Genomic DNA, 21,358 nt, shown 5'->3' with positions numbered 1-21,358 from the left:
CACAGTGATGTGAAGTTCGGTATAACTGATGGGTTATTTAGGTATTAAGCAGCAGTGTAAGGGGATTTAAATAACTCATTCTACCCCTACTGGGATAGACTAGGATTACTCACACAGTCAATTATTACATCTCAGCTGAAGGGGTGACAGCTTCCATCCACTTCAAAGAGGCCTTTAACTAAATCCCTTGAAACTGCTTGATTGTACCCCTGAGAGAAGGATGGGCTATTCTTGCAACTAGAGATGCTCCTTGTTACTTGCGGTTCCGGTGTGGAGACAGTGGCTGTGTCTCTGTCGAGGAATGAAGGAGAGCGAGGGACTGGTCGCTGGCTGTGAGGCCGTGGAGCGCTGCCTGGCTCACGTCCACATTGGTCAGCATTCATCAGACCTGTCTAGTTGGACGATACCGAGAAGGCTGAAAGACAGGACCGAGGAGTGAACTTAGAAATAGCAGGTTGGAAAGCCCACAATGTAGAACTTGCTCCCTGACTCCCTTTCATTTAGGACCATGGATGTTCTCAGTGATTTGGATTTACCCTGCATAACTTGCAGCATCAGAGCAACGTGCTTGTGGGTAGGAGTGAGAGCCATCTAGGGTTTTTGTATAGTCAACAGAGAAAGGTGGACCTCTCCAGAAAGTGACTGAGCCTACCTGAAACATAAATAGGTAGCCCAGGATACCTGTCTCCCAGGGCAGGTGGGATGAACCTGGGCCACTGGGAGAAGGGATCGCAACTGCCACTCCACTGTTTCTGTCCTACAGCCCGGGGCCCTCTCTGAGGTGCCACATACACAGAGTTGCCCTGTTGACTCTCATTCCTCTTCTTTTTTTCCTCTTCCCTCCAGTTGCTTTGTCACTCAGAGTTAGATGATCAGTGCTTCAGGACCACCTTTCTCTAACACGATAGTCAGTCTCTAGTGCTCTGTGTGCACTGCCCGCCCCTCTGGGACAATGAGTAATCTGGCACTGCCTGCAAGGAGCAATTTACTTTACATTTAAGATTTGTTAATCTTATCTAAACCCTGCTTAGATGGAGATTTACAAGGAAATAATTTAAAGTGTTTTAATCGTGCCTTCTTACAGTGCAATGGTGACTCTTACTTTAGAACAAATATTTCCTAATGACAAATACTTAATAAGTAATTTCCTGTTTTAGTTTTGCTTGGACTGGTTTACTTTACATGTATCCAGCTTGAATAAAATCCAAGATAAGAGTCTGCACACAGGATTTATGCAAAATAGTATATACTGAAATTAAACTATGTTATTTCCATGTACATTTGTGTGTAAACCAGCGTTTACTTTCCATGTTCCTCACTAGTTGCTCACATGGGTTAGGCATCACAAGTGAAGTCTACATTGCCTTCATCATAACAAATAGAAATAATTCCTTTTGTAATCCTTGGTGTTGTATTAGATAATTTGTTAAAATGTCACAGAATCACAGAATCACGGTTGGAAGGGACCTCAGGGATGTCCTTTTACTATTTCTTTTTTAGTCTCTTCTATGCATCATTTTCTCAGCAGAAAAATATGCCAAAATTGTTAAGGCAAAACTCACAGGTGGTATGAAGATTTGAAGAAAAAGTTGTTATGAGAAAAATAAAATTATACTTGTTTTTCATCAAGGAATGTTTACATCTCTCTGCATCTTGATTAGGTGCTGCTTTGTCTCTGAAATGTCAGGCCCGCCTGGGGATTAAGAAACAGCCACTGGATGTTGTCACGTGGGATGTGAATAACATCCAGGTGAAATACTTAGATTTTTCAAGATTTCATGAAGAAAGTCATTTGTAAGTACATATAACATAGAAAAATCTTTCTTCTATGCAAACTGTGCCTAGCCATTAAAGCCAAAGGTACCAGCTCTTTCTCCCTCTTAGTTTTGAAGGATATGAGCAAGAATATTACAGAGAGACCACTTTGCATATTACTGAAATAAGAAAGGAGGATCTGCAGGCAAATTTCACATGTGTGGTGGTGAATGAAATGCACAACACAAGGGCCACGGTGAGGTTACAACTCAAAGCACAATATGAGGGTAGGATATTATCATTTTGTTTTCTTACACTTTGCACTCAGTTTGAAATATGTTGGTGATTTTATTCAATTATTTGTTTCTGTTAGTAACAAGGTTTCTGCTAGTAAGAAGAAAAACCAACCTGCTTCCTCCCTACGTATTCAAGCCAGTGGCAAAATCCTCATGGTTTCATTAGGTCATGAAAGTCTTTGGGGTAAATCGTGCTGGAGGGAGGGCATTACTCAAATGGTATCAGTGAGAGATTAAATATGCAGAGCAGGACAGGGTATCAGCCCTGTGATAAGAATATCCTGTTTCTAGGATATTTCTGCGCAGTGGAAAATTCCCCTTGCCTTAAAGGCATGTGGTGCACTTGGATTTGAAGCTAACTGGTATAGTGCAGTCTGCTCTATAAGACAGAGCATCAGTCTGTAGAGGATCCTCTGCAGATGGGAGCCGGGCAAGAAACTGACCTCTCCTTTGGCCGTCAGCGTTACAATGCATTGTGAGGAGCAGAGATTCATCTTCTTCTGAGAATCAAACTGCTGTTTCTACTGCGGAACCATGGCATAAAATAGGGAAACTTTAAAAGCAAGAGTTTCAGCTGCCAGCTTACCAGTTCGCTTGCCTTCCCTCCCATACCACATCCACTGTAGTTCCTTGGTTTTTGACTGAATGTTAAGTGGCTTGACTAAATACTGTGATGTCTGGCTTTATCATCTCTTCCTCTGAATACCACTGTGTTCATTGTGTGCCACACAGAGGTGTCAATAACACTTCGAAGGCTTTCCCCTAGTTTTTTTTTTTTTTTCTTTTTTTTTTTTTTTAAAATTAATGGTTCTAGTAATTTCTGCCACAGAAGGAAAACTGAGGTCAGTAAATGGTGGGGAGTGGGGTGGTCTTTAGCTCCTATGGGAATTTTTTTTTTAATAAGGATAGCCAAATCCCTGAGAAAGCATTGTCACCAGCACCACTGAGTTTGATTCTTAATGGCAGAAGTTGTTATTGTGTCTGTGAAGGCACAACAAGAAGCTATGCTGAACCACCGAGGATCTTGAGAAGAAATCCCAAGGTCTTTAGCAGGGATTAGATAAGAGAATGCTGGCAAGAGTAAACTCAAGTGTATTGTCTTCTCAGGGTTTGCACAGCTCCATATTCTTGACTGTTCATAACTTCCTACAGGATTATGGCTTCAAAGTATAAACTTATTTCCTTGCCATTGCCTAGACTAGAAGGGATGTAGGTAAATTATAACAGAGGATGGGTCATCATCCAGCAGGACAGCACTGATTCCCCCCAGAGGAAGGTGGTAGGACATGTGTTGGTTGGATATTACTAAATGAGCACGAGCGCAAGCGCAGCATCACTCAAGAAGCTGGAATCACATCAGCTCTGCACTGAATTATCTGAGTGTGGGAGTGTACTTGCAATTAGAGGGAAGGAAACTGAGTAACTTCCTGCTCACTCCAGTTCAGGCAATACAAGTCCTTTATGGGCCCCATATTACAAACTACTCAAGGAAAAGAGTGTATTTTATATTCTGTATCATCAAGTGATTAATTAAATCTGATTTCTGTTGTAGACAATTCTTATTTTGTTTTTTTATCCATAGGTCTTCAGTAAATGTTCATGAAAGCTCTTGACTGTGACTCCCTTTTGCTGCTGCCTGTTTTGTGTGGATGTCTGTCTCCTTCTCCCTGTTGCTGCTATTGTCAAGATGCCTGCTTCTGCTGCTCAGCACTGTTGGTGTAAGCAATGCTACATCCAGAAATGGCTGTGCTCTGCTTTAGTTTTCTTCACTCACTCCTCACACAGCCGAGCAATATATATGCTAAAACAATGACAGCTTGACTCTGAGTATAATAAAAACACTGTAGGGTTTTTCTTGTGCCTCACATCTTGTAAATGTGTAATAAAAATGTGTACTCTACTTCTTTTTTGTGTTTTCCGTGTTTCTTTGTTTTTAATAGAAAAAAACAGTTGTGGCTTTTTTTTTTTCTTTAAAATATGTGGTTGTTTCTTAGTGTGTCCACAGCACAAATTGTGTCTGCTAGCTACTATCCTGTTAATGTCCTTTTGCATCAGTTCCTGCTCTGTATTCTGACTTTTTTTTCAGGGTGTTCAGTATATGTTACGTTATCATTATTTATAGCACAGACCTGTAACGGGAAGTAAGAGATGAATAGGTGTTGTGCCACTTACTACTCAAATCAGTCAATTTTGGGGGCATTTAATGAACTAGATAAATAGTTTTTAGCTGCACAGTGACAGATTATGGGAAGAAGCAAAAATGCTGTAGGCAATTGCATTATAGTTGCTGTTCAGTCTTACAGCAATAGCCTCTGTCTTCAAAAACCTGCTGAATGAATGATTTGGCTCACCACATGGAAATTTTCAGTGGGAACCAGGGATTAAATATATTTTTCTGAGTCATAATTAAATACTTTAAGTCCTAGTTCACTGTTGGCAATATCATTGTAATTAACTCTAGCATATTTTTTTTTTTTGCTAACAATTGCAATCCACGTAAGAATAAGAAAGAAGAGAGAAGTAGCGAGAAAAGGAGGAGTTTCTTTCACAGTCAAGAGTGGTGACAGCTGTTTGGTTTTGTCTCCATGGAAAACAAAAATACTCCCTTAACACTGCCAGGAATGGATGTCATTGGCAATGGCAAAGCGGCTTGTCATTTCACAGGGAAAAAAATATGTTTTCCAGTTTAGGATATATGCTGTGCATACATGTATGTATTCACATACGTGTGTGAAGAAAAGTGCTGTACTATGTTCCAAGTGTCTTTTCACTTATCTTTTTAAATAGGAAATAAATGCTGCTAAGAGAAGCTGATCAGCTTTTTAGAAATGAGCTAAATGACCTGAGTACCTCAGTGATCAGGAGTAACGTAATGCAGTCAGCTCCTTTTGGTGTGATTTGGTGGTATCCAGACTATGCACACAATGCCTTTTAGGCACACAAAAATCAGGCAAATTCTTCCTTTGTTTTAATAGAAGAATTTAATGAGGATTTGGCTATGAATTTTGACAGTGTCTGCAGCTACGATCTTGCCACCATTAGGAGGTGCTAACATCCTTGCATCTTTCAGCTGCTGCTGCTGCTGCTACATTCAGACGTTTCTTCTCCTCCTGCTGAGGAAGATCTTTCTTCATTTTTTTCTCATCCACCCCCTGCCAAGTCATTGATCACCCTCAGTCAATATGGAACCCATCCTTCCACACTATTTCCCATCCTTTCTCTCCCCTCTTTGCTTGAAGCTGTTTGATATCTTCTGACTCCTTCAACACTTGTTCATAAACACATGCTTCATGTCTCATAGTATCTCTTTTCAGAAAATATAGGCTGTTTCTTTTCCTCAAGATCTTTCAGTCCTATATCTCTCTTTTTAATTCCAGAGGTGGTGATCATCCCCCACTTTATATCCGCTCTCTGCCATAAGACATGTCCTCTCTTGTGCTCTGAAATCATCTGCATAACTTGCTGTGTGGTGTGCCTCTGGTCACTGTAAGGCTAAGAAATTGGCATCAACTTTTAATTCCCTTTTCTTCTACCTTTCCTGACAAAGATGCAGTTCTACTTGCTGGACACCTGGCAAGAAGCAGCGACTCTGCCTGCCAGAATACACCCAGTTGCCCTCTATGGCTGCTTGATATCTCTCATGCTGGAAGATGCTACCTCTCAAGAATGAGAAAACTAATGGGCTACACTGTTCATGCCAGTTCAGCTCACTGATAACTGCAGTGGATCAATGCTCACAAAAGTAGCTCTGCTGGCAGAGGTGGGGAAGCTGTTAGCTCCTGAGCCAGAGGCAACGACAAGAAAACACCGGAAGTGTTAACTCCTTCTACCAGTAGATCTGGGTCAGGACAGGAACATCCCTTCAGCATCCCCTTTAAGCTGTCTGCTAGGGAATACATGTGCTGTCTGAATGCCTTCCGAGTCCTTTCCTTTTTATTAATATATATTTTGCCACCAGCTTTTAGTTCCTCATTTTGATTCATGGCTGATTAAATAATTGGAGGCCGTTTTTAATATGTCTGACCCATAAGCATCATCTTATTTCTCCCTGAGAATTCCTCAGTTCTCATTCACAAGGAAGTGTAAGATGCCCAGAGGACCACAAATCTTTCTGGCATGAGCTGTCTTATCTGCAGCATGCCAGAAATTCCAGTCATTTGGAGCAGAGGTAAAGTTCAGCCCAGAACATCAGCTCTGTTCTTCCTCAAAGATACTTAACGCCAAACCTAACCTTTTGACTCATCTTTGGTAGATGGATGTGGACAGGAATTTGAGACCCAGATCTCTGCCTTTACTGTCTGGTAGTGCATCCAGCTTAGAAGGAGAGGAGTTAGAAAAACTGCTGTTCTTCTGGAGTTTGTCAGGAAATCCTTCAAATATTGCTTTCTGACTTGTTTTCTCTGGCCTCTCCACTATTGTTTCTTGTGAGCTGATAGTTCTGTATTCATATTGCTCTTGAATATAAATAAATAGTATTAGAAGACAGTCTACTTATGAACCCTCTGCAACAAAGTCAAACAGAACAACATGATCTGTTCAACCTTGTTCAGGGCCTCCAAAAGTGGCTTCTGGCCCTTGCCTGCATTGTGCTGAAGATGATAGCTGATTTATTCCAGAGAAATGAGAGGCTGAGTCAGCCTTACCGGGAACTGAACCTGTTCTTCCAGGAAGACCCCTGAGGCATTCTTGTCTGATGCTTTACAGGATGTATAAGCACAGGAAATCTATCACTTCTTTTCCAACCTTGATCTAATCAGTGCAAAACCAAATGTAAACAATGTTTTTAGGTTCGTAGTTGCAGAAGCTGTTGCTGGAATCTGTTTCTTTTCTACATGTTTTATAGACACTCAATGCATTACAACCATATTTGTAATGTCGTGGCAAGCACAGTCAACAAATGAAGCAATAATAGTGGCAATCTCTGATCCTTGGGTCATCCTGAACTGATAGAGGAAGAGATTTCCTGATTTTGTCCGTGTTTGTGTGCGTGCATTGACCAGGAAAATGGATCAAATCATAAAATTTGAAGGGTTCCACAAGGACAAGGTTCCTTCATGGGCATCACATGATGCTGTTAAAAGTACAAAATGGCCAAACTTCACTACAAAAGAATCTGGTTGTTTTCTTGCCCACTTCAATCTTACTGGAAGGTGGTTTCCCCAAATCTCCTAGTTCTGGTGAGGTATGCTTCATCATGTGCCTGATGTTTCTTTCTCCCTTTAAATGGCAAAGAAAGAAACAGTAAGAGTGTGAATATCATGTCAAATGTACCTCACATCCTTCCAGAGGAAAGGGAAAATGTACTTGTAAACTCTATATTTATATACCTTTTCAGTGGAATTTCTCAGGAACTAATATTTTTAGGTTGCCTCTGTAAGTACTACTCAATATATTGCCTTATTCAACATCCCCTGGAGAAGCCAGGGAACCTGCAAATTTCAACATAAGAGACACTTCACAGCTAAATATTTTACCCTATTTCATTCACCTAGTGCCAAGTCCAAGCAAAAGCTCTGAAATTGCTCCTTGGTGGTGGTCAGAGCCTTCACCTGTTAGGGTACTTCCTGGCTGCATGCAATCTGCAGCATTTGTCTTGCTGCCTCTTCTGTAGAGGAGATTGAGACTGGCTTTTCAGCCTGCTGTAAGACGTTGGTGCGGGTGCTGGTGCCGGTGCCATTCACCTCAAGTGCTGGTGAATGGCCTGCCGCTGCAGCCACAGGTCTTGTGCGTGTTTTGCAGGTGGGGGGAGAAAAAAGCCCTGAATGTCTGATCCCCGCTGTGAATGCACAAGGCTTGGCTGGGTGGAGTTGCTACCAGTACATACAATCACCCTCCATGGGTTAAGATGCTGTGAGGACACCAGAGCTGACCTCCATGTCTGTATTGCCAGAATGCTTGTATTTAAATTTATATGTGGTCAACACTCAAAGGAATATTGCTTTCCTCTGCTAAGATAATTCTGAAATTGCAGCATACCTCAGATCTCACTGTAACAATGAAAGGATACACGCTTCTAGTGGTATTCTGAGCCAGGGCATTGCATCTTGCAATTACTATATTTGCTATATCATATTAAAATAAAAAGAGATGGGCCCTTTTATGCAGTTGTGATGCACAATCTGGACATTTTCATGAGCATTTGTTTGGGGTAGAACTCCATTCCCCAGTCTGACACCTCTGGGGGGATATTTTTTAATCCAAATCATTTCAGTGATCTGAATCACAGAAAAGCCCCCAAAGCAGAATGTACAGAATGACCTTCCTTCTACCTCCCATGGTCTCTTACTGCAGAAGAACTAGAGGCTATCTAAAGGATGCATGTATCTAGATTGGCTTCTGCTCTGTGAATCACAGAACAAGATGAAAAATGGGCTATTACAGAAATGCAGCTGTCTGGGATACGGTGGAAATGTAGTTCCCCCCTAGAAGAGCGATAATCACAATCTTGTCCTAGACTAGCTGCGTCCATACGATAACACAGAGCTGGTGACTGCCATCCTTATAGAATCATAGAATCACAGAAAGGTTTGGGTTGGAAGTGATCTTTAAAGGCATCTAGTTCCACCCCCCTGCAGTGAGCAGGGACATCTTCAACTAGATCAGGTTGCTCAGACAACCCGTCCAGCCTGACCTGGAATGTTTCCAGGGATGGGGCATCTACCGCCTCTCTGGGCAGCCTGTGCCAGTGTTTCACCACCCTCATTGTGAAAAATTTCTTCCATATCTAGTCTCAATCTATCCTTGGTAGGTCTTCATCTCTGAAGTGGAGGTGGTCAGATTCAAGAGCTCTTCCATGACTGAAGCTGGAACTAAAGTGGGTGGCTCCTTTCTTTCCCAATTTTCCTTACTCGTCATTGCTATTTTATTGTCCCTGAGCCTCTCCAAAGGAAAAGGCAGGGGAGAACATAATCTGCCTCCAGTATAGTTTATTTTATTTTTGTGACCAGGACACGTTCTCCGTTCCTGCTTGTTTTTGTACTTTGTGCTTATGTTGCAGATTTCGTTATTTGCACATTTTTCTCTACCCTGTTTGTGCAGCTATGCCAGAAACCTCTGCTTGTCCTTTTGTGGACACTTATGGTTGTCATGCATAGGCTTAGATGCCTTGCAAAATGCCTGAATATTGTGGCTAGTTGTGTTATTAACAGTTTTACAATGTTACAAAATACTCAAACTTCATTGTCAGCTGTGGTATTTAGTGTAAGTAGGTCTGGATGCAACAGAAGTAAATATTAATTACATACTGCTTAGTATTCTTCTAGTTTAGGGGTCTCTGTGTTGGCTACACCATCTGGGGAAGGAAAAAGCTTTGTCCTCTCTGTTGTGAGCTCATTAAAGCTGTGACAGTAGTAAGGTTATGAGAGGCTGAGGCTTCAGCCCATGGGTTAATTTCTCTACGGCTAACAATATATTCCTTTCCTTTGCAGTGGGTCTTCCTAACATCCTCTTGATTGTAGGATCGCTAGTTCTGCTAGTTGCAATAGCAATCTCTGTTATACTTTATCAGTCCTTCCGAGTTGATATAGTCCTACTGTATCGGGAGATATTTCAGCCCTATTCTCTCAAGGACGGTAAGTAAGAATTGAGCAAGAAAGTTTAAAAAAGGGAAAAAGGCAATAATTTGATAGTTGCTTACTAATTCATATGACACCTGAGCCTGATCCTTCACTTTCTCATGCCTTCTGATATTGTTTAGGTAAGAGAGGACATACATAGTTCTGGTAGTGCTTTATATTCCCTTGTTTCCTGGGTTCTATAGCGATGTGTTACATAAAAGAGGGATTCAGTCCTGGTTTCATATTTTTTTCACAAAAATATTTGCAATGAAACATTGAATGACAGTGAAAATCAGAAACTGTACTTGTTATGTGCTCTCTAGAGTAAAGGAACCAGCCTGCTGGCTAAGTTGTTAACAGGCGTGTGTTAGAGCAATACAGAATTTGTAAGCCAAAGAGAAAGGTACCGGTATGGTGGGAGACACTTTTGAGGGGAATACATCCCGTCCAGCTTTAGGGGTGGACTTCAGCTCAAGATTCAGACATCTAAATTTAGTTGCATGCAATGAAGGTGCACGCATGCAAGTTCCCATCATAGACATGAAACCTGGAGGCCTGTGGCTGGGTTCAGCTGTTTAACCGTAAGCAGCCGGTGCTGTTGGAGCTCCCTTAGGACTTAGGAGAGACCTGAGCCCCTCTGCAGTGGCAGCTGAAGGACAGGCAGTGCCTAATGACGTTATGTGGCGGATGTCTTTAGGTGACCAAATCCAGCTCCTTATCAATAAAATCAACTCAGCTAACCAGGCACTGGGACCTTGCATCAGTGGCCTATACGTGGACATCTAGAGTCATTTGGGATGGCCAAAAAAATGAACAGATAACACTGATCTGCTGGATGTTGCAGACTTCTGTAGCAGGGTCTGGAAGTCAGGTAGGGTACCACAGGAAGTCTCAAGTGGCACTAGATGCCCATGTTTAGGCAACTCAGCTGGGCCCCTGGCATTTACATGAGAGTAATCTGAATCACTCTAGAATACACTGATTGCAATGGCTAGTTCTCCACTGATTGTAGCAGGATTTTAGACACCTAGCTTTCATGCAGACACCTAAATTTACATTTGTAAAATCTGAAGCTGACTCCTACCACAAATGTCTGCATGGTAGATATCTAAAGCTGATCTATTAACTTATGTTCCCTTTAAAGAGGAAAGAAGTACGCTTTCTAGGGCAGTTTCCACCTGAGTGCATTTTATGATGCAATGAATCAGACTCTGGAAATGGCCATTTCTTTTTTATTGTAAGGATGGTCTGGAAAAGAACCTCAGATAGCAGCAAAAGAAGGGATATGGTCATCTCCACTGGAAAGAAAGAAATGGAACATTTGGGATTAGAAAAAAACTGTTATAATGGAAACGTATTTGAGATAAATGAAGAAAAGAGCAAAAGAAATATTTGACTTTGTACTTGGTTGTGACTGTAAGACTACTTCCTGAGTAAAGGAGCTTTTCTCTTGGAAGTATGATACGTTGTGGGAATGACGAGTAATTTCTTCAGGGTGGAAGAATTTAAGTGGAGTGTCTCATCCTGAAAGACAAAGGCTGTTAACAGCCTATTGTATCACTGAAATAACAAATGCTGAGCTTCATCTCTATTTCATGCTAATATGCATCAATCAATGTAACTCTTATTCTATATACTTTGGGATACAGCCTTCACAATACAAAGGTCAGGTTCTCCAGAGTAACAAACACACAGGACATAAAAACTGAGCGTGGAAAACACCAAATGTGCACAGTCTCTAATTTCCAAACATGCACCCAATGATGTACATTATTCAGATTATCAGGAACTTCTACTTAGATATATTTCAAAGACTGATATTTTTATTTCTCTTCTAGCTTTTGCAATAGATGGCTCTAATTCATGTTAACAAAATACACTTCCTTCTTGTTTGGCCTTACAGATGGGAAGATATATGATGCATATGTTATCTACCCCAGAAGCCACACCAATGAAGCTAACTTTGTGGAATATTTTGTTTACCAAATCATGCCAGATATTCTAGAAAATAAATGTGGATATAAACTGTGTATTTATGGGAGAGATATATATCCTGGAGAAGGTAAGTTTCAGATCAGATAATGCACAGAATGACTTATCAAGCTTGAGCAGATTGTGGTTCTAGTCCCTTTTAGGGGTATAGGAGGTCCCTTTATGTTCCTGAGCTGGCTGCTCATCTCCTCAGCAGCTGTGTGTCTGCTCTTTCAGGCAGGGTGACACAACAGCACTCTGTGCCTCTGTGCTTGCCGGTGTGCTAAGAAAAGCAAGCTACAGGGCTGGGGGACAGGTTATCATCTTCTAGGGTCATGACAGAAATTTGACCTCTAGTGTGACTCTTTTAAATAGGCAACTGCTCTTTGGGTAGTGTAACTCTACATAGCTGTTACCTGGGCAAAGCCACAGCCAAACTATATGTGAGCACATCTGCAAGACACGGAAGAGGAGAAAACCACAAAGTAAAACCTAAGTTGAGGAATTAACCTTGCTGTTATCACTCAGGGGTTTTCAACCTGTTACGAGGTTGTTAGAGTCACAGGAAGTTCAGCTTCTTTTCACTGGCATGACCTACTTTCACTTCACACAATTCCCAGCACTAATTCAGAAGGCAGTTGGTATTCTTTATTCCTGCTTGTCTTCCAGAATGGAAACATGTTAAATACTCTGTGTTAATTTCCATATGGACACCTTCTACACTATCTGTTATAATTGCTGTCATCTAGGTGCTATCTGCTTTCCTTCAGAGCTGACTTAGCACTTTTGTGCTCTGATTATTCTATGGACCAGATCTTCTCTCCTGTCAGTAAGCAGGCATGAAGTCAAAGATGACACATTTTCTGTTATGCATTTCTGAAATCATCTACATTGGGCCAGGTGTCACTCACCTGCAAAGAGCTGGGCTGAGATCTGGGCCTGAACCAGGCCATTCCCAGCATGCCAGATCCAGAACAAGGAGCTAATAGTAGCTCACAAAACTGTCAATACAAAAACTTGTGCCACCTGTTCAGGTGATTAGGGCCAGGGCAATATTTTGTTATGGGACACTGTCTCAAACTGGCTTTTATGGATGGCAATCCTGAAGAAAACTGAGCACAAAATGCAACCGAGCTGAAGACTGTGGGACTAAAAAGGGCTCTAGTAAGTTGGCTGAAAACAAAGACATTTTCACTGTACAAAGGCATGAATGGACGCCTGTAACCCAGGAGTGACAGACAGAAGACTCACCATGCCAGCCTTGGACAGTGAGTAACTTTTGTTTGACTTGTTCGGTCTGATTTAATCAAAACTCTAAAAATGCCCTGAGCGTTGACCATTGTCCTTCCTTTTATCTTCTTGCCTAATTTCCCGGCCTTCTGTTTTTCTCTCCCTTGTCTACTTTCATGCCCCAAAATGCTTCCACTTGAGTGAAAAAGCTACTCTGAATCTGCCTGCCACTGGGAGCACTTAAAAGTTCTCTCCGTCCACCCAGATCAACTTTACCCATATGTTCCCTACTCTTGTTTGTCTTCTGATCCTGAGCCTTTGTTGCCAGGTTTTGAAATCCAAAACCTTACAATTATAATATGCTAAGCAGAGTCAAACAGGAAATGCCACTTCAAGCTACTGTGGTCTTTCCTGAACACACATCATAGCACTTGATGAATCATATTTTTCACTGTAAAACTCCATGGAAACTCCCAGGAAAAAAAAAATGCCTTTGAAAATAAAAAATTATTGGACTATAAGATTCAATTATTATTTCAAGACAGGCTTATGAGATTTAGTTCCAGAGCAGAGCTTTGTAACTTGAGACTTGTGTTCTTCCAGTAAAAAGAATAATTAAACAGACTGATCCAAGTGATAAACAGCACTGCACAGCTGTTGGACTCCCATTATGCTTCCCTACGTTAACATTCTTTTTGTTTCCTCGTCTTACTGATTAATAGTATTCTCTACAACTTAACAGTTGCCTGAAGAGGTACAAATACAAGTATTATCCAGCAAAACAAAAATTTTCGCTATCACCTTCTCCTCCATTCTTCTCATGGTCTCGTCGTCCTGTCAACTGCATTCCTTGCTGTGGTATCCAACTAAACACTGCTGGAGCTGCTGTATCTGTAATACATAAAAACATGAGCAAATAACAGAGGAACGATCATACCTCACCGGAGCAATGTTCTGTGTAGCCAAGTGTCCTATCTTCAGCAGTGGCCATGGACAAAGGACTAGAAAAGACTTTAAAAACAGGGAAAGCTTATATTTTACTATCACTAATGTACTCTCCCAGCAGTACATGGACTTCAGATGCTCGATTTTTTGTGTGTAATATCTGCTGACGGATTTTTCTCTCACAACATTTTCTGTCACTTTCTGAACTCATATAAACTTCTAACATTCACAAAACAGGTTGCAATGAATCCCTCGGTTAAAGTATTTACAGCACGCAGTCCCATCTTTCCTCTTGCCACGAGTATGGCATCAGAAATCCAAATGGAGAAGTGAATACCTCCCCAAGTCCATGGTCTGTCAGTCCTGAGCACAACGGACTGCACCTCAAAGCCGAGAAAGATGGTTTATTTAAAAGTGTTGTTATTATTGGAACTAAACATATGACAGTTACCTTAATTTTCCTTGCCTTCCAAAGAATCTATTCTCCTAACATCAGGAAAATTTGATGAAAGAGAAGAAAACAAAAGGAGTTTGAATTGGTGAACATGATAAAAAGGCAAATTTTTTTCATAGAACACTCAGAGCCAAGAAATAGGACAGAGAAGCCACTGAAAGGGATCTCTTCCTGACCCAGGAACTGAAAAAGCTGAGTGTCTCTGAGACTGAGAAGACCCTTGCAATGGGCTGGCAGCCCCCAGCAAAGGAAAAGAGGATGCATATGCAGCTGGCTGATGATATCTGCAAATCAGTGGCTTTGTAAACAATTGTTACGTCAAATTTCCTTATCTCAGCTCCCACCTCCTTTCCCTTGGCCCAGAATGACATGCTCCCACCAAAACAACCCCAGCTTTCATTCCACAGACCACAGGAAACTCTTCTAGCTGGGATGAGCCTTTTACTGGACAGGCATTCATCTGCAGTGTTCCTCCCATAGACATCACAGCAGGTCATTGAGAAAAGCAGCTCCTGGAGACTTGATGTGGAGCTTTCCAGGTCAACCCAGAAGTTTCTCCCACAGCATGCTGGCTCTTGAGTTTCCTAGGTTCAACACCTCCAATATGACAGCTGCAGTTGTGGTTGATCAGCTCTCCATAACACGGCAGTGGGAAAGAGAAACATCTTTAGTCGTGCTGACATACAAATGCCCTGCAAGCCTGGGTCCACCCCTGCAGGGCAGATGCCAACCCATTGCCCAGGTTAGGATATAAATTAGCATGCTATAGCTCAGGAGAATTAACACTCCCTTTGTCAGTAAGCAAGCCTCTTAGAAGTAAGCCACCCAAAATTCTTCAAATTACTAATTTTCATGGGTCAGTATTGCAAAATCAGTCTGTAAAGCACTAAACTTTATAGAACATGATTCCTTATATGGACACAATTTATCAAGCACAAGCTTGATGCAATTCAGATCTACTGAATTTGATCCTCGGTTGCTGGATTAGAAATTGTTAACAATTCTTAAGAACAGTGAAAATATTAATGTTTCAACAAAAGAAAACATTTGAGAGGAAAGCTTTGGGGTTTGGGTTTGGGTATTTTTTGCTTGTTTGTTTTTTTTAAGCTCTTTTTCTAATGAATAAGGTGTACCAGACTGAAGTGAGACAGAAGTTATTTCTGGTTAAAAAGCAATGAAAATGAAGTGCCTAAACACAAAAGACTTTATAAAAGTAATTTCAGGGTCTCATAATTTTCTTCCTAGATATAGCAAGTGCAATTGAGAAGAGGATCCATAAGAGCAGACGGCTGATCATCCTTCTAACGCATCAGCTGATTAATTGTAAAGAACCTGCATATGATCAACACATTGCTCTATACAATGCCCTCATTCAGAATGATACAAAAGTGATTCTGCTGGAAATGGAGACAATTGGGACTTATGAGAAGCTTCAGGAATCTCTTAGGTTTATTATTAAGCGGCAAGGTACAGTCAAATGGAAAGAGCGGCACACTGTGCACCCACAGTCCTCCAATTCTAGGTTCTGGAAACAGGTGAGGTACCATATGCCACTGGCACTCAAATCCTCATGCTCAGCTAATGCTGGGTGAACAGTGAGTCTAAGAAATACTGGTAAACTGTCAGGTTAAACCATGGGCCTGCAGTTCCTTTTCCTTTCAGTAGGTGCACGATTTTACAGTCTGGAAGTCTGGCTGTGTTTCTGAATTTTTTTCAGTCCTTCAGTTGAATAACAATGAGGTAAACTGGAGGAGGTCTGGGGAACTAAGGGAAGTTTTTATAGGTATGGGAGTTCTGTAAATAAATCATTATAGGCTGCATGCAGAGCTTTGCATGTCACAGGAAACAAAATGTACCTCTACTCTGTCTATATATACTTGTACATATAACTGAAAGTTTTGATTCTGAGTAGCTGAATGTTCTGCAGGTTTGCTTAACCTTTCTAATGCAGTTGTTCAAACATAAACATCTCCTGTATTATTCAGCTAGAAAGCATAATGTGTATTATTCAACTAAAATGTATAATGTTGTAATTTTGTTCTTTTTTTCTGCCACTTATTCTTTTCTGATTCAATAGTAATACTCATACTATGAAATTTTATTCTTCCTTAGTAGGAATACCTCAGTAAAGGCTCTTTTGGGACTGATGTGAATACAGCATTTAAAAAAAAAAAAAGCTGTATTAAGGGAAATAAATGCACGCTGGTATATACTTATATGCTTATATTTATATAGGAAAAATGTGTATGTAATATATGTACAGATTTTTTTTCAACATTAAATTAAAAGATCTATGAAAAACTAAACAGCTTTTCACTGATGAGTTATATTTTCAAGTGTTTGTGCACTCATCGCTCACTATAAAACATGTAATGTTGCATTTTATTATTGCCTCATTAGATTGTGTACAGTGTTGCGTCCTGTTCCTAAAGATCCCTGTAGATAAACTTCACTGTCGCTATGGAAGCACCACAAAATGGATTCATGCCAATGTAAGAGAGGCTTGGTTTATTCCTACAGTGCCATTTCTTCCCACAGAAAGAATACAAATACTAGGACATACGTAAAGGCAGGAAAAGCCTGTTGCTTTTCACTATAAAGATTTTTCACAGCAGCTTCTGAGCAAGACAGACTATTCACTTTCAAAATTATTCCAAGATAAGTTTTCAGTAGAGTTTGAATCCGGGGCACTTAATGAGGAAGAAAGGATGATAACTGAGTATCTTGGGAACAAAAACTGTAGGATGGATTTTGAAGCTGGAAAGTGATAAGAAGACAAGGTACAATAAGGAAGTGCGTGGGGTCAGCAATGTACCAAATTACTCTGAAACATACTGATATCTCATTGAATTCTGTTAGCCAGCCAGTAGTTATGACAGTGAAAACCAAACTCATTAAATGGTTCTTGTGGTGACACACCTTTTGTATCAAGTCTCATGGTCAACCAAGGAAAAAGAGGAAAACAAGCAAAACCTGACAACTCGTGTTGTGCTTTACCAGCAGTGAACAGTATGGCCTTGACAGAAAGAAAAAGGGGCAAATTCTGAGCATGGCAAAGACCTTTTACAGGACCAGGGAGTGAGTATGTGATTGTAATAAAGACAAAAAATTGCCGCAGTTGTCACTTCTTTTTGTATTCTTGGTCATTAGTAAAGAAATCTGAGATATGCATTAAAATTCATGTCTTTCTACACATGTTATCACATCTTGTAGTGTTAAAGAGAAAGTACAAAAAGAATTTTGGAATACTTTTAGAACATAATTACAACATCAGCACTGCTGAAGCCACACCTGGATTCCTGTGTCCAATTCTGGGCTCGTCAGTAGAAGAGAGACATGGATATACTGGAGACAGTCCAACAAAGGGGCATGAAGGTGGTGAAGGGACTGGAGCATCTCTCCTATGAAGAAAAGCTAAGAGAACTACAACTCTTCAGCCTGGAGGAGAGAAGGCTCCCATCTGAAGGGAGGGTGCAAAGAAGATGGAGTGAGGATTTTCTCAGTGGTGCCCAGTGACAGGACCAGAGGTAACGGATACAACCTGAAGCACGGGAGGTGCCCTCTGAACATCAGGAAACACTTTTTTTGTGGTGAGGATGACCCAGCACTGGCACGAGTTGCCCAGGGAAGTTGTGGAATCTGCATCCTGGGATATAGTCAAAAGCCACCAGGACACGGTTCCAGGCAACTGACTCTAGGTGGCCCTGCCTGAGCAGGCGAGTTGGACCAGTTAACCTCCAGAGGTGCCTTCCAACCTCAACCACCCTGTCTTTCTGAGAAATGCAACTCAAAAAGAAACTAAATTTTAAAAAACATATTTGTAAAGAAAATTGGCAATTTTTGTTTCATATTGCCTTGGATACAAACAAGTACAGTAGCCAGGCTGCCTTAGTGGAATAACAGGAGGACAGTGTGCCCTGTGCAAGAAATATCACCTTTCAGCATAGAAAACTTACAGAAGAATCAGTTTGGATTCTTAAAGCTTAAACTATACAGAACAAATGTTATTTTGTTGCTGAATTAGAACTTCCACGCAGAGATTTAATGACCTTTAATTTCTGCTCTGTGCTTTCTTGGTTTTGGTACCTACCTCAAGTGACTCCGGAGAGCAGATTTGCTTTCACTTGTTAATAAAGCGGAGTCATCATGCCATCTAGTGGACAAACGGGTGTCGAGAGTTTCAGACCAGTTAGAAATAAATCCGTTTCAGAATAGCATTAGAATAAAACACAGTGAAATTTTCAGGGTGTGCATACTGCTGTAATCGCCTGAAACCCAAACAGCATTACCTGTAAACAGTAGCTCAGAATCTGGCAATGAGACTACAGTGCTGACTCTCTTATAATGACATATTTTGAAGGAACAATGGTGTCTCCTTGCCATGTAACTGCAGTCATACAGAGTTGTATGTCCCCAGTTGTAAAATCTTGTCTCTGGATACTTGATATCTGAAAAGTATATGATGCCTTGCTGGCAATAAAGAAAAATAACAAAGGAACAGAAATAAGCATTGACTTTACTGACACTGATGTCAGTGGTGAAGCTCCTGGTGACTTCCAAGGTATGAAAACCAACTCCTGCTAATATGAAGTAGGATAACTGTATCCAGCACTTAGGATGTACTGCCCTTCTCACATATGCACTTAATATACACCAGCCCTTTGTGTGAACATACATAATAGTTTGGCCTTGAAGTCTCTTGTTGAAGTCTCTCACTGTTGAGATTTGATGTTCCTACAGCTCAGTGACGCATGACCGCTGCTGGCTTCTTCACCTAATCCACAGTCCTAAAAAGCCAGCCTAGCTATTGCTCCTGCCACATGCAGGGAGACAGTTTTACCTATATTTGCTTCACATAGTTGTGAAGCCCAAGAGACTGACCACTAGAAGGAAGTTTTTAGAAGTTTTTGTAGCAAGCTATTATTTGTAGTGTATGCGACATTAATTCCTTACAGCATTGGACAGAGTTATGTTTGGAAGATTATATGTAAAATTGATAGTATATTCTATTGTAAAATTGTACATGTACACCCGACTCTTTCAAGGGTTGAAAAACTACAGCTACAGTGTTAGAAACATGTGCTCATGTATTCCCTTTTCCCACTTCAAAGCATGAGTTACATGCGTAATTTATATGAAAGACAGAATTTGTTGTATAGCAGTTTACTCTTTAAAACTGTTTCCAGTCTTTATAGATCTCCGGGGAAGGTATGAAGCAATCCTCCTTGAAGCCATTTCAAAGTACATGAAGGAGAAGAAGGTGCTTGAATTTACAAAATGCATATCATGCATATCCAGCCATGCTGTGGGCAATGGGAGAACACTGGATCCTGCATGCCTTGAATTGAGCAAGGCCTTTGACAGTCTCTGTTGGTGAGATACAGATAAATGGACAAAGGTGAGTGGAAGAACAATGGGACAAAAGTCCATGCAGGATCAATGTGTTGTGCTCAGTATACTAACCTCAGTAAATTACTAGTGGCATCCATCAGGGACTGATATTGGTACCGCTACTGTTTAGCATCCTTATTAATGATATTGGCAGCTGGACAGACTGAACAATCAGCATATTTTCAGACAGAAGAACAAACTGGGGAAGGATAGTTGACACTTTGGAGGGCTGCTGTTTTGGACGGAAACAAGCTGGAGAAATGGACTTGTGGGAAACTCACAAGGTTTAACCCACATGCAAAGTGCTGCATCTGAGATGGAAGAAACCCATTCAACAACACAGCTTGGAGGTCAACCCAACACAAAGTAGCTTTGCAGAAAGAGACTGGATGTCCCGGTTGACACTAAAGTGAACATGAGTCAGCAGTGTGTCACTTTGACAAAGGCAACCAACTGCACCCTGCACCTTTCCGGTGAGAGTGTAGCTGAGGAAAGTAATTATTCCCCTGTATTCAGCATTTGTGAGATCACCTCTGAAGTACTATGTCAAGTTTGGGATCCCCCAGTACAAGTGAGTCACTGCCATACTGGAGTGAGTCCAGGGAAAGGTCGTCAACAGCAAAGGACATAGATGGAGAGGACAAGAGGACCTGTTTCTGCCTACAAGAATCTAATGGAAAGATAGAGAGAATGGACGGAGCCAGGCTTTTCTCAGTGGAGCACAGTGATGGTTAAAAAAAGCATTTAAATTTAAATTACATATTAGGAAAAAAAAAGTCACTGTATGGATGGCCAAATGCTGGAAGATGTGCCTGGAGAGGCTGTGGGATCTCTGTCCTTGGAGGTGGTCGGGTCTCAGCTGTACATGCCCTGAGTGGGGGCTGGACCTGATGACCTCCAGAGGTCCCTTCCAACCTAAATTATTCTGTGATGCTATGATGTGGAGGAAAGATTGAAAATGTATGTTGCATATTTTAAAAACTCTGAGAAACATATGAGGCTCTGACAGACGTTATCAGTCTGGAATTGGCTTTCTGATATCAGGGGCAGGTAATGCTGAAAAAACTATGGAATATAACTTAACCTCTGCTAAGAATTAATATAACTGGTATACAGGGAGGACAGAAATAGATTAAAGAGGACTGTTACCAGCTAGAAGCAAACGGGCTTAGACTGTGGTTACAAGAGTTGGATGTGTTGCTATTTATGACGGAAATACTATCACAGTTCAGCTTTTCAGTTAGCACCTCTGTGTAATGTATGTTGGATGGAAAGGAAGGTGTGAAAACCTGTAAGAAGTAACTGGTATTCCCTAGTTGATTGGTCAGGTGGCCAGACCTTCATACAGAAATCTGTTTTTCAATATTAGTCCAAACTTCCATTTTCATCATGGCATTTTCATAATGAAAATCTGAGCTGTAATTATCTTTGATTGAGTTTCTTCTCTATTATGGGGCTATGACTTCTCCATTAAAATTGTGTTAGTCTGAGGACTAAAAAGTGTAAACTTTATTTTCCTTTCATATACGTTCATATACCTCAGAGCTAGCCGTGACATTAGCTGCAAGGACCAATTGAACACAGCACTTTCTACAACACAGATGAAAGTTCAGAAACTTGAGAGCATTTCAAAAGGATATGAAAGTAAATGAATATGAGAACAGCTCACGGAAAATATTGTTGTAAAAGAGCGAATAATAATAAAAAAAAAGGTATTTCCAAACTGTCACTAGCAAGACGTAGCCTGCCAAAGTAAAAAG

At 40.9% G+C, this 21,358-nt stretch overlaps 1 protein-coding gene across 2 annotated transcripts in view; it reads left to right on the top strand.

Moving 5' to 3' along the window:
• IL1RL1 (interleukin 1 receptor like 1) overlaps positions 1-16,503 on the top strand; it is a 28,867-nt gene extending 12,364 nt beyond the window's left edge. The window contains exons 8-12 of one of the 2 annotated variants that reach the window (XM_075092432.1): positions 1,662-1,794; positions 1,885-2,042; positions 9,479-9,622; positions 11,511-11,669; positions 15,453-16,503. In XM_075092432.1, coding sequence (XP_074948533.1) covers positions 1,662-1,794; positions 1,885-2,042; positions 9,479-9,622; positions 11,511-11,669; positions 15,453-15,799 — 941 coding nt within the window. In that variant the 3' untranslated portion in view covers positions 15,800-16,503. Of the gene's footprint in view, positions 1-1,661; positions 1,795-1,884; positions 2,043-3,633; positions 3,951-9,478; positions 9,623-11,510; positions 11,670-15,452 lie in introns of those variants that run through there. The other variant, XM_075092439.1, reaches the window with a different exon arrangement.
• The last annotated feature ends 4,855 nt before the right edge of the window (positions 16,504-21,358 follow it).

Source organism: Phalacrocorax aristotelis, chromosome 1 (assembly GCF_949628215.1).
Source record: "Phalacrocorax aristotelis chromosome 1, bGulAri2.1, whole genome shotgun sequence".
Lineage (NCBI taxonomy): Eukaryota > Metazoa > Chordata > Aves > Suliformes > Phalacrocoracidae > Phalacrocorax > Phalacrocorax aristotelis.
This window is presented reverse-complemented; position numbering and strand designations above follow the sequence as displayed.